At 35.9% G+C, this 13,553-nt stretch overlaps 1 protein-coding gene across 1 annotated transcript in view; it reads left to right on the forward strand.

Moving 5' to 3' along the window:
- The first annotated feature begins 1,474 nt into the window (after positions 1-1,474).
- Positions 1,475-13,553, forward strand: part of LOC107719967 (FERM domain-containing protein 4A-like) — an 82,253-nt gene continuing 70,174 nt past the window's right edge. The window contains 1 exon segment of the mRNA XM_016527523.1: positions 1,475-1,997. Within this exon segment, the coding sequence (XP_016383009.1) occupies positions 1,905-1,997 (93 nt within the window). The 5' untranslated portion in view covers positions 1,475-1,904.

The following is a 13,553-nucleotide window of genomic DNA, read 5'->3' on the forward strand; positions in this document are numbered from 1 at the left end:
TTAAATTAATTTGCCATGATTCATTTTGTGATTTCAGAAATATCAAGAAATGCATATGTTATTCAATAAAAAATAGTTTTTAAGGAAAATAAAAAAATTTTTAAATCTTGTTGTTGTTTTTTACATTTAATTTTGTATATAGATAGATCCCTGTAAGTCTTTTTTTAGCATTTAATTTTGTATATATATATATACAGATCAATGTAAGTCCATTTTTGGCCATTTTTATAATTGAATAATGTGTTTTTGCATTTGATATTTCTCTCAACTTTTACTTAATTCATAGCAATGCATTCTGGGATTGCCTTCTCCTTTTCTGCATTAGAAACTAGTCAAAATAAGGTATCTTAGAAGGCAGCATACTTTTAAAACAGCCTTCTTGATGGGAGCACACCAATGCTGCCTTAAAGGGATAGTTCACCCCAAAATACAATTTGTCATCATTTAATCACCCTCAGGTCAGTCAAAATAATTTGGAAAATTTTCTCTTTTTTTCCTGTACAATGAATATCAGTGGGGTCCAGTGTTGTTTTTGACCCCACAGGCTTCCATTCTCTGGACAAAACCAGCTTATTAATACCTTCTTTTTTGTTTTGAAGAAAGTTTGGAACAATATGACGGTGAGTAAATGATTTAAAATGCTGTCAAGGCATACAACATACTAGAGTTTTTTCATTCAAGATTGATTCAGATTTTTTCTCGAGTTTACAGAGTTGCAGTTTCCAGACAAACAATCTCCATAAAACTCACTTAATACTACCCTCTACAAATAACGGTTCCAAAGGGATGTTTTCACAGTGATGCCATAGAAGAACCATTTTTTCACCAATGTTCAATTAACTTTTCAGTGAACAGTTCTTAAAAGAACATTTTTTTTCTTAGTGTAACATTTGTATAATCTAAAGAACCTTTTTCCACTATAAAGAACCTTTAGTGCAATGGAAAGTTTCCATGGATGTTAAAGGTTCTTCATGGAACCACAGATGCCAATAAAGAACCTTTATGTTTAAGAGTGTAGCTGTCTGTTTGCTTCATTGAGTTCTGAAGAGCAGAGAAGAACGGACAGGCGTTTAGTGCCGTTTTTAACAAGACATGGTCCCTGTTAGGACATACAGGCGATAATGTCCTACACACGCATGCAACGATCCCTAGTGTGTAATCTTGTTGGCAGCTTGAGGGTATTTTCCCTTTGTGTGTGTGTGTGTGTGTGTGTGTTTGTGTGTGTGTGTAGTCTGTCTGGTGAAAGCAGCCATGGGATTTACGGCTAATCTGAACAGCAGATGGCAAAACATCAGATATTCTGTTTGAGCAGGAGAATGGATATTTTACAGCACACACACTCACACACTTTATCCCTTATCATAAACATTAACATATACACAACAGCATGAACTTTGCTGTATAAACACACACATACATTCTTGCGCAGCGTCACGTGGCTCACGTGTGTGTATGTGATTATACTCATATTAATCCAGTGACCTGGATTGAGTTTGACTGGAGGAAGTGAGGCTGACGTATCTGGAGCGCACACGCCATTCCACGGCTATTACCAGAGAAAGAGAGAGAGAGACAACAACCTTCCCTCCCTTCTACTCGCTCTCTCACTCACACGCGCTTCTCCTGAGGAAGCAGTATGAAAGCCGACACAGTATGGGCTGAGGACCATAGTGAGGACACCCACCGCTGAAAGACACAGGGACAGAGGCAAAACGGACAGAAAGAGTGCAAGAAACATCAGCAAAGAAGGTGTGAACACATTCAAAAGAGGAACAAGGAGAGACAGGCTGGAAAATAGGTAGGAGGGAGCCGTGGAGACGGATCGAGAGAGAGGAACAGCCCGTCTGTCTGTGGCGGGACAGCAGACGCTGAACGCACGCGGACCAGACACTCACACGCACACCATGGTGGTCCAGGCGGCCGTAACGCCCAGTAGGACCCGCAGGCTTCTCCTTAAGCTGCCGGTGGGGACGCTGAGGCGAAATAGCGAGGAGAGGGTAAGACGTGAGACGATCCATGAGTCTTGTGTGTTTTTGAATGCTGGCTCAAGGTTATCAAGGACTGTCAGTGACGGCACTTGTGTGTTAGTTTGTCTGCATCCTTGCAGCTGAGGAGACAATGGAGATAATTAGCCGATTGTGTGTTGCCATGATGGATGTGCACCTGTGTAAGTGCTTTACAGAGAATCTCAGTGAATTGTGTTGTTTTCATGCTTCATATGCCTCTTATGATGGTCACTGTCACAATTATGGCTTTCTGAGGTCTGTGACAGTTCGAATGACAGTGTTGCGTAATAGTGTTTGTTCACTGAAGATACTGGTATCTGTGATTACCCCAAAACATGCAGTAACCTGCCCAGTTATGTGAATCACGTTAGCAGACAAAATACGGTGAGCTTCATCTCACTGCACTGACTGTCATTTACTGGAACTGCTACAGGGTAAAAGTTCTGTGCGTACAGATGTGTGTGTGTGTGTGTGTGTAACTGTGTACACATGGGTTTGCTTTCGTTCTATATGTGGGTGTGTGCATCTCTATATATGTGTATGTGTGTGTGGGTGGACACTTTGTGCCATCAAAAGAAGTAATAATTTAATAATCATAGAGATTCAGGTTCTTAAAAAAAATCACAAATGCAAAATAGAATGATGATTTAAAGCCTGATGATTTTATCATATAAGTTTGTAAATTTAAATAAATTTATATATACATTTTCTTTATTTTAAAATTTTAAATATGTGTAATAAAATATGTATATAAATATGTATAAATATATATGATGACATAGCCATTATATAGGCAGTTTTTTATCATGTTATTAAATTATTTATTATATCATTTATATGTAAAAAGTAATCATAGTTATGAATATTATTGATATTATTTAATGATAATGTATAATATATATATATATATGTGTGTGTGTGTGTGTGTGATTTTAAATATTAAATTGAATGATTAACAACTTACTATTCTTATTTATTTATTTTTGTCTATCTTATCCATCTCTCTGACTGTCTGTAATTTTTATTTGTAATTATTTATTTTATTTTTGAAATATTATATATACAATATATATATATGACAAAATACGGTGAGCTTCATCTCACTGCACTGACTGTCATTTACTGGAACTGCTACAGGGTAAAAGTTCTGTGCGTACAGATGTGTGTGTGTGTGTGTGTGTAACTGTGTACACATGGGTTTGCTTTCGTTCTATATGTGGGTGTGTGCATCTCTATATATGTGTATGTGTGTGTGGGTGGACACTTTGTGCCATCAAAAGAAGTAATAATTTAATAATCATAGAGATTCAGGTTCTTAAAAAAAATCACAAATGCAAAATAGAATGATGATTTAAAGCCTGATGATTTTATCATATAAGTTTGTAAATTTAAATAAATTTATATATACATTTTCTTTATTTTAACATTTTAAATATGTGTAATAAAATATGTATATAAATATGTATAAATATATATGATGACATAGCCATTATATAGGCAGTTTTTTATCATGTTATTAAATTATTTATTATATCATTTATATGTAAAAAGTAATCATAGTTATGAATATTATTGATATTATTTAATGATAATGTATAATATATATATATATATGTGTGTGTGTGTGTGTGTGATTTTAAATATTAAATTGAATGATTAACAACTTACTATTCTTATTTATTTATTTTTGTCTATCTTATCCATCTCTCTGACTGTCTGTAATTTTTATTTGTAATTATTTATTTTATTTTTGAAATATTATATATACAATATATATATATATGATAATTATAAATTGCAATATAAATTATATAAAACATTAAATACTATCAGTAATATACATTTATATACATTGGCCAGCCTACTTTCTTGACATCAGATCAACATTGGCCATGGAAAATGACCACTTCTATCAAACTATCTTCAAATGACATTAAAAGAACATTTTAAAAATGTATATCTCTTTGCATGATGATGAAATGGCCTACATTCATGCCTATTTCATATGGCTGTTGTGTGCCAGCTTAATTTGAATCCCGTCGTGCACTAAAATTACATGAAGTGTTTAATATTTCACAATGCCATAGTACACATTACGTCTCTCTCTCTCTTTCTCTCTTTTTGCACTGAGACAGATGTGTGTAATTACAGCAGTTTGAATTATTGATTAGAGGATTTCCTCACACACACGCCCTGCAGAGCTCTCCTCCTCTTCACTGTCATTCTCTGTGGCCTGAGGCTGTCCCTTCAGCTGCCGGGAGTTTTAGCGGAGAAATTGTAGACACTTAGCTCTAACTGCATTGTGGCATGATGCCTAAATGCATGTACATGCAGACTGACATGCAAAACTAACTTGAATGACTTACTCCCTGTAATATCCAGCACTGCGAGAGCATGTGAATTTGTGTGTGCATGTAACTCAGATTCACTGTGATTCTTCATTACTGTGAAAGCAGCTTTAGAAAGCTCTGTTTCCACCCTCAGAAAGCTGAGTCGGCAGGCAGCAGAATCCATCCACTCAACTGATCTAACACGAATTTCGTTAGCACATGTTGCAAAACTCTACTGCGTCTCATGTGAGATTCTCTTGATAGCCAGGCTGCTTTGCATCGAATGCGTGTGCAAGAACTTGCCAGAGGAGAATGGATATGACAGTCGAGACTAAAGCTTCTTAGTTTTGCGCCAGACCAGCTGGAGAGGAACATACTACCATCTGAGATACTCCTGTACCTGCTGGGATAAGTTAAAAAAGACTGGCAACTCAATCTGAAGTCCTGCTGGTAGAAACATGTCAGATACATGTGGGCCAAAAAGACTCTCTTAGATCTATGTGCTTTTGGAAGAAACATTTTATTTTATCTTATTGTTTTGATATGTTCAAATGACATTAAACATTTTTTTGCATATACAGTATATAAATATTATTATAATTTTACATATATTTATTTTACATATATATAACTATATTTTTAATATAATTTTATTGTATAAAATGTTCATTGATAATTTTACATATTTAGATAGATTTGGGGATTTTTGGATGTGTGTGTGTGTGCATATATATATATATATATATATATGTAGCAATGTCTGCCACTCTCACAAACTTTCATCTCACAATTTCTTGCCTTTTTTCGCACTTTCTCTTCCATTTCTTCAGCTGTCTGTCTGCAAGAAGGCATGTTTAATCTATCGTATGTCCATATGGGTCATAACTAGGGTACAGATGTCTACCATCCTGTTTAACCATCAATTATGAGCTGTCAGTCAGAGGGCAACCGAGGCAGTGTAATGGTTCATTCAACCAAAATCACTCTGACTGATGAGTTGAATAATATGACGCTGCCAATCACCCAAAAACTGTTCACTTTTAGACTAATGAAACATGATGGAAGTTTTTGATGGACCGATTTTCTTGGCTTTGCCTTGTGTTTTCATTAGAACATGTCTTTAGGCTGCGGCGTGCCTTTAAGAGGCAGCGCTGGTCTTAATAAAGGCCTGTGGTGTGGTGTGTGTCTGTCTCACTGGGTTGCGTTGATTGGCTCTTTTGAAACACGGTTGTAATTTAGGGATTTCCTGTGAGGACTGCAGACAAGGTTTTGGGGGACGGCAGCAGTTGATAAGGCATTACCGTTGCTATTAGCAGACAAAGAGATTTAATCAAAGGAACAAGGGCTTCATTCTCAATCTCTGATTACTAGGCTTCTCAAACCCCCCTCTTTCCCCTCATTGTTTTTTTCCTTCCCCTTGTCTTTTGTGTTTGTTTTCTGCCATCTCTCATTTTCATCTGTTTGAGTGATTTTGACTCGCAGCTCCCACAGACGGCAGACATACATCACAGGATAATCACAGAGCCAGAGAGGCTTTGTCAGAGAGGACAAGTTGTTGTGGGTGAATCTCACAAAACACGTCCATGTTTCACCCCAAAAGCAACAGAAAAAATACACTGTAAAAATGATATGATCAGTAAGTCATGGCAAGTTATTTAACTCATCAAAATAAGTTGAGTGACTTCAGCTTTTTTGTATAAGTTATATGACATTCAAATTGATTTTTTAAGTCTCTTTAATGTAATTTAAGTTCAAATGACTTGTACAACCAAGTTGATCATATTTAAAATAAATGTAATGCAATAAGGATTTTTTTTTACAGTGAATGCAAAAGATATATTTTGACTAAGAAAATTAAGACTATTTGCATTGTAAAAAAGTCTGATAATTTTTTTATATGTTTTTGAAAGAAATCTCTTATGCTATCCAAGGCTGCATTTATTTGATTAAACTACTGTAAAAACAGTAATATTGTGAAATAGTTTTACAATTTAAAATAACTGTTGTTTTTTAATATATTTAAAAATGTAATTTATTCCTGTGATGCAAATCTGAATATTCAGCATCATTACTCCAGTCTTCAGTGTCACAAGATACTTCAGAAATCATTCTAATATGCTGATTTGCTGCTCAAGAAAACATGTATTATTATTATTATTAATGTTGAAAACAGTTGTAGTGCTTAATGTTTTTGTGGAAACCGTGATACATTTTATCAGGATTCTTTGATGAATAGAAAGTTCAAAAGATCAGCATTTATTTAAAATAGAAATATTCTGTAAAAGTATCAGTTTTTAATTTTTTACTGTCACAATTTAATGCATCCTTGCTGAATAAAAGTAATAATTTCTTTAAAAAAAAAAAAAAAAAAATTATGAACCCCACAATTTTGAACATTAGTGTTAATATATGTCTAATTGACTATGACATATAATTAGAAATTAAAAGAATAAAATATCAAATAATAAAAATATATAGGCTACTATAAAATATATTTTAAGAAAATACAATTAGAAAATGTTGTTTCGTATTGCATTAATGATAAGATTTTTTGCATTACATTTATAAGAATTGAAGGGGGAATGCATTTAATTATCATGAAAATAATGTTACAGTGCACAAAATCTTAATGGTCCATTAACAGGCGTTTTCTTCTTCAAACAAGGTCTTTTGGTTTCCGGGTGAAACATGAAATGGACATATTAATATGTTTCACCCTTATACAACTCCATGTTTTATGATTAGACTCCAAATAACTTGTGCATAACTTGAGTTGAGTGTATGTCTGTGTGTGTGTTTGTGTACTGTATGTGTGAGATGTTTCTTCACAGAAGGTTAATGTAATCATGTAGCTGGAGGGCTTTCCATAAGAGTAAAATCTTTACGCTTGTTGGACATTTGTGACAGACAAATATGTTCTGCTTCATTAGATTGAGACAATGAAAGAAGCCCTGTCCTTTTTGTCTCTTTCACCCTCTTACCCTTTTTTCTTCACTTCTCCTTTATCTGCCCTACTCTTTTACTTACCCACATATTTCTGTCATTCGTTTACCATTTCATGCTCTTCTGTTCTATTTCCTGTCCTTTCAGCTTCCCACTTCCTTCTCCTCCTCCTCCTCCTCCTCCTCCTCCTCTTCCTCCTTGTTTCCTCTTTTTGAGGTCGAGTTACTAATTTATCACAGCATGTTCCTCTGTTATAATATGGTGTGACTACTTGCAGAGTTTTCGAAGCCAGATTTTCAATCCAAGGCTCTTAGCGAAACAACAGTAGCAGTTTGGCTATGGAAAACAGTTTCTTTCTACCTTGATGTTTATTGGGCCGCGGGAGTTCTCCTTGGAGACCCTTTGTTGAATTAGGTGGAATCGCTGCTGTGTGTGTCCTTAATTGGGTCTTGTATTGTGTGCTCCGTAGAGTTTGTCTCTGGGCAGTGCGCTAACTCTCGGCTAAAGTAGAGTGCTAATTGAGGCTTGTTAAATTTAACCGTTCTGTTGCCTCCCAGTAGGAAGCAGGTCAGGCATGATGCAGACAAAATGTGGATTAATATGCAAGTGTGCACTTGAGCTTGTGCAACGTCAGCCGTCCTTTAAAATGTTCTAAAGTAACACATTTACAGTTGCTAATGCATTTGTGCTGTGTCTGCAATCAAAAATGTGTGTGAAATGTGTGTGTGTGTGTGTGTGTGTTGTCTTTATTTATAATTTCTATTGTCTTTATTCATTAAGGCCAGACTCTATGCAAGTACTCAAATGCAGGTGCTGCTGGCTTTGGAAAGCATTTCATGCATTGCTGAAATTTCTCAATGTTTGTATTGAAAGTATTCTCAGGTCAAATACTGACATGGCTGCACAACTTTGAGGAGAATCTTGCTGATCAAGTTAAAGTTAGCTGAACTGTTGCTATTCTTATACCAAGCTACCATAATAATAGCATAATCTGATTTAATGGCACATTTGAAGGAAACTATCACTCTATGAGTACTGAGGTTTGTTCCCTGCTGGAAAATAAAACCCCATCTTGAACCAGCATAAGATGGTTTGCTGGATAGATAGATCTCGACACAGGCACGCACACACCAAGCTGGCGCTATCACTTTTATTGTTTTCCTCTCCATTTAGACATCCCCTCAAGCTCAAACTGATCTTTGGGAGGAAAAAACGTCCCACAACACACACACTCATGCACACAAGTGCATATACCCCTCACAAACTTCAGCATGTGAATGCTGCAATATCAGCTGCCCTGAAGGAGCCTGAGGAATAGAATTGAATTCCTCCATACACATACACACACACACACACACATTCCTCATATCAGTGGAAGATATGAAGTGTGTTCTGACTACTTTGAATATTAGACTGGAATGCAGCCTTGTCGTAAACACACATACACCATCTCCTGCATGTGTGAGAACATAAAGCTTTTAAATGACTCCAACCTCTATGTGAACTTGACGTCTACTGGTATCAATTAAATATCATGTTCTTTTCCCAGAAACACCCGTGCATGATCCCAGGGTCAGTCGGGGTCACATTCGTCCCCCAAAACAGGATGCATCACCCCCCAAAATGTCTCAAATGTTTCTTAGACATGAACAAGCTTTGTGCTAAAAATAAGAGTAGCGAATGGATCATTTCACATGAGCTGGAACAGGCCTGTCATAGAGCATTACACACACTCACACACACATTTTAACTCATCTTTCTCTCTCAATAGTCTATTCATGCCATTCTGGGGGTGTGTGATGGTGCGCCTGGGTGTTAGGGAGGAAATGTCTATGCTTTCTGCTGGTGGCCTTGGATTGGAGTTGCTTAATTCCACTGGCTCAGTGCATGTGTGTTGTTTGTGTGTGTGTGTATGTGTGTGTGTGTGTGGCCACCTCCTCTGTGCTCTCGTGGGTTTGCTCTGTTATATTATAATCCTCATAAATATTTATGCTCACAGAAAGATTCAGTAGCAAACACTTATTAGCCTATACGCAGAATGAAATAGGTCAGCACGCACACGCACGCTCTTACATACATATGCACGTGAACATAAACTTCAAACAGATCTGGTGCACTGGGACAGCAAGTCTCTCTCCCCCTCTCTCTGTTTCACAGCTCTATTTCTCTTTTTTGTACTTCTGTCACATGGTACTGAAGATGCCACAGGTTCTTTTGTGTGTTTGGGTGAGAAAGAAAAGAAGAGGAAGAATTTGGGAATGATATAGAGCTATGTATTGTGGCATGCTTTCGTTTAGCACAAAAATTTCAACTCAGTTTGGGAAACAAGCAACATGTTTTCAGTATTGCACTTGAAATGAAAGTTTAAGAGTAATTGTACAGCACTGGAAAAAGCATAACATGAATAAAATACGAATAAGAATGCAAATCTTAAAAATAGTGTTAAACTAACTAACCATTTATTTGTCAATGTAATGTGATAGATAGATAGATAGATAGATAGATAGATACTTAAAGTTTCATACATTTTTAAAATAAATTCCATATTAATTTATTGATTTTACATTATCAACAATAAGGAAATTGTAGTTACCATGGCAATACTTTAAGAACTTTTGTGAATCACAAAGGCTACACACAAAGATGAACTAACACATTTCTATGGTGTTAAATGCAGCCTTGGTGAGCAAGAAACTTAAGCAAATATGTAATTAATTGTGATTCATTTCATTATTTAATCAGCATATCATATAACTAATTCAGTAAAATTGCAATCAACCCTGGTTAGCACAAGACTAGTGTTTTAGCATCAGGCCGTCACTTAAATCCAAAGTAGAGTAGCGCTTGTTGTTTGTCATTTCTCCGTTCACAAATGCAGACATGGTTTTATGTTTACGCGGCACGGTGCATTTTATGTTAACGCTTTTCAGAATGATGAGCTTTGTAAAAATTGATGCGTTTCAGAAAGGCAGGACATAGAGGAGAAACAATAATGTACAGTATGTGGAAAATAATGTGTTTTTTAACCTTTAACCACATAAACACATTTCATTACACCAAATACACAAAATAATGTTCTTTTTTAGCAACGTCATATGCCCCCTTTAAGTGTTTCTTTTACATCTAAATAGAGTGTAATTGTGTGAAAGTACATGGTCGACTCATCTGTGTGATTAATATAGTTTCTGTCTTTTGTGTGTCTAAGTGTGTGTATAGTGTAAAATCACTGAATACCACAGCTTTTCCCAGGGTTCCACAAAATAGACTGCTTACACACACACACACACACACACAAGTTTGAGAACTACCTCCATTTCTAAATATTTGATCCTCTTCCTCCACACAATAGCCGCTCACACACATTCACACATTTAAATGACAGCAGATGACATTCTCACCACTCAGGAAAGCAGCAGCCGGTGACTCATAAAGTCAAAAGAATCAGGGAACGCACATTCTGAACATTCCAATAGAACACAGCAGGAAACACAGGATGCTGCATATTTCACAATTTAACATCATGCTGCTTTATTGTTGGACAACTTGCTTTCTGTTTTTATGTCCTTATTTCCTTCAGAGAAAAAACACATGAATTTTTAAGCGCAACTTTCCCAATGTCACATGATTTTATTTTATTTTATGTTAATATTTTATTTTATTTTATTTTGGGATGGGGAACATTCATACCCTAGCAACATGCAACGTTTGTTTGTGCAAACTATACTTGTTTTCTCATTTTCAAAAATCTTGGTATGCTTTTTGGCAACATTTCCCAGAAAAACCACATGGATTTGACATAATTTTACACAAAACCCTGATTTTTGTGGTTCACATGTGCGCTCAATGTTTCACATGAGATAATTTCAGACCTCAAATGCAATCATTTCCATTAAACAAAAACCCATCAATTAAATACAACTTAATGTGAATTTCATGTATTTTTCAAAGGATCTGTTTTTCACATTCACATTGAACAGAATTAAAGGAAAAGCATCTGCATTTTGTTACAGATCATTAAACATTCAGTTGAAGCTATTGAGACGGTTCTTAGGAATTCTGTTTCTCTCTCTCCTGCATGCATGCTCCTCCATGAATACTTTCACATTTATGCTTTACAATAGTACTATCACACTCTGCATCGGGTTTATTGTGCACAAATCAATATGCACTGAGCCGCATAATGGCAGGACAGTAGCGTGAATGAGTTATTGTAGTTGTCCTGGTTCTATAGCCCTGTATTTGGCCTTCAGTACCACAGCAGCATGAACACAAATAGAAACGCATGTGCTTCTGTGCTTATTCATTAGACTCCAGCTGTCACTGACTGTAAGTGAATAAGGTTTAGTGTCATTACACTCTCCGTAATCATATGATTTTACTATTGTAAAAGCCAACAACTGCATTTCTCTGCCTGCACCATAGAAATGTGTTAGATCATCTTTGTGTGTAGCCTTTGTGATTCACAAAAATTCTTAAAGTATTGCCATGGTAACTATAATTTCCTTATTGTTGATAATGTAAAATCAATAAATTAATATGGAATAAATTTTTTTTAAATGTATGAAACTTTAAGTATCTATCTATCTATCTATCTATCTATCTTACATGGGTGTCTAATACCAAGTCATGTCAATTTTGTTGTTTACTGTATTCTTTTTTTTTAATACTTGCATGGCATTTGAGCTGAAACTATGGTCACCATGATAAATCTTTTATTGATCATGGTAAATCCAATATTGATGTGTGCAACTTTGATCATACAGTATGCCACGCCAGCATCAATATTAAAATTCCATAAATCTCTCCTAAGACTTGAAGAGTTTTTAATCAAGATCAGATGCCATTCACCTTCTCTCAAGATCAGACGCCTTTAACTATTGACCAAAGCTTTCTGTTGAATTGCAGAAAGAAAAATGTGCTGTGTTCAAATAAGGGGCCATGTAAATCACTGTATCTGGTGTTTAGGCTGAGTGCATGAGTTACCCATTAGCAAAAATCAAAAGAAGGATTAAAAAAAACAAAAAAAAGTATTTACAGCATTGTTGAAAGGGGTGTGCCATATCATACCGTCCACGATAATACCGGTATAAATTTTTACATGATAAAAAAGTGTCATATCACGATATCAATGATATAGCGACGCAATGACATATGGCACATTTACATTCCTCAGCGCGCACAACAACAACACTACAAACCCAATAGGTGTGTTCGACTTGAAGCAGCGCTGCGCAGACTGATCGGTGTATGACATCTTTAGCAAAGCAACGCGGAGAGCCGCTTCTGAAACGTGCCGCGGCGTGGCTGGTGTAAACACAAGCATTGACTAGAGTGGCCGCGATCAGTTCATCGGAGCCGTAATGCGAACGAACACACAGCTGCTGCTGCCACCTTATGACAATAGATTTAGACTTTGAATTAGGTAGTCTGTCATTGATGACAGTAGCTCATTGGAAAAGGATAGAAAATGCCCTTTATTTTGTTTGCACTAATAAATGCTGCTGCCTGCCAACTGCAATCACCAATAAAACGTTGTTCCATATTTTTTTTATATCGTCATAAATATCGTTATCACAAATATTCTTGAAATATCGTGATATAATTTTGAGGCTATATCGCCCACCCCTAATTGTTGACATATTTAATATGGCATTTAAACAAAATACTTAAATAGTGAACAATCTGTATGTTATATTATCATAAATACAGCACTGGAAGTATGTATTGACATCCCTGTTAGTATAAATCAGGCCATATAAGCCTAATATGGTGAACTTGGTCAGTCAAGTCATCACCAATTAATTAACTTAATTTAAAATAACTTATATGTGTCAAAAAACATAAAAAATATTCATTAATTCATTCATCTAAAATAACACTGCTTTTTTTTTTATAAAATGTTAATTTATTGTATTATTTATATCACTATTACTATTGCTCATACTTAGGGTTAGTGATTTGAATAACCCCCTAAATAGTTGTTTGTTTGCGATCTAGGAGGGATTTGGCAGGTAAATGTTTATCAGGTAGTCTGTAGTTTAGGGACAGGATCTGAATTGGGTAATTGGTGCCCTGAGAACATTGGCACAAACGGCATGTCCCACTCCAAAACTCTGGAATCTGGTTTTTATGGAAAAACAAGTTTTCAACTCCCATGAGTAGCGCTGTCTGCTGTTCTGCCACACTGGGAAAGCTGAGACACACATATCGGGTATCTCTTCAGTCGCCCGGGGCCAATGAACCTGAGCAGGATCCGTCCTGTGGGGAGGGACAA

Source organism: Sinocyclocheilus rhinocerous, unplaced genomic scaffold (genome assembly GCF_001515625.1).
Source record: "Sinocyclocheilus rhinocerous isolate Xijiao unplaced genomic scaffold, SAMN03320098_v1.1 scaffold2646, whole genome shotgun sequence".
Taxonomy (NCBI): Eukaryota; Metazoa; Chordata; class Actinopteri; order Cypriniformes; family Cyprinidae; genus Sinocyclocheilus; species Sinocyclocheilus rhinocerous.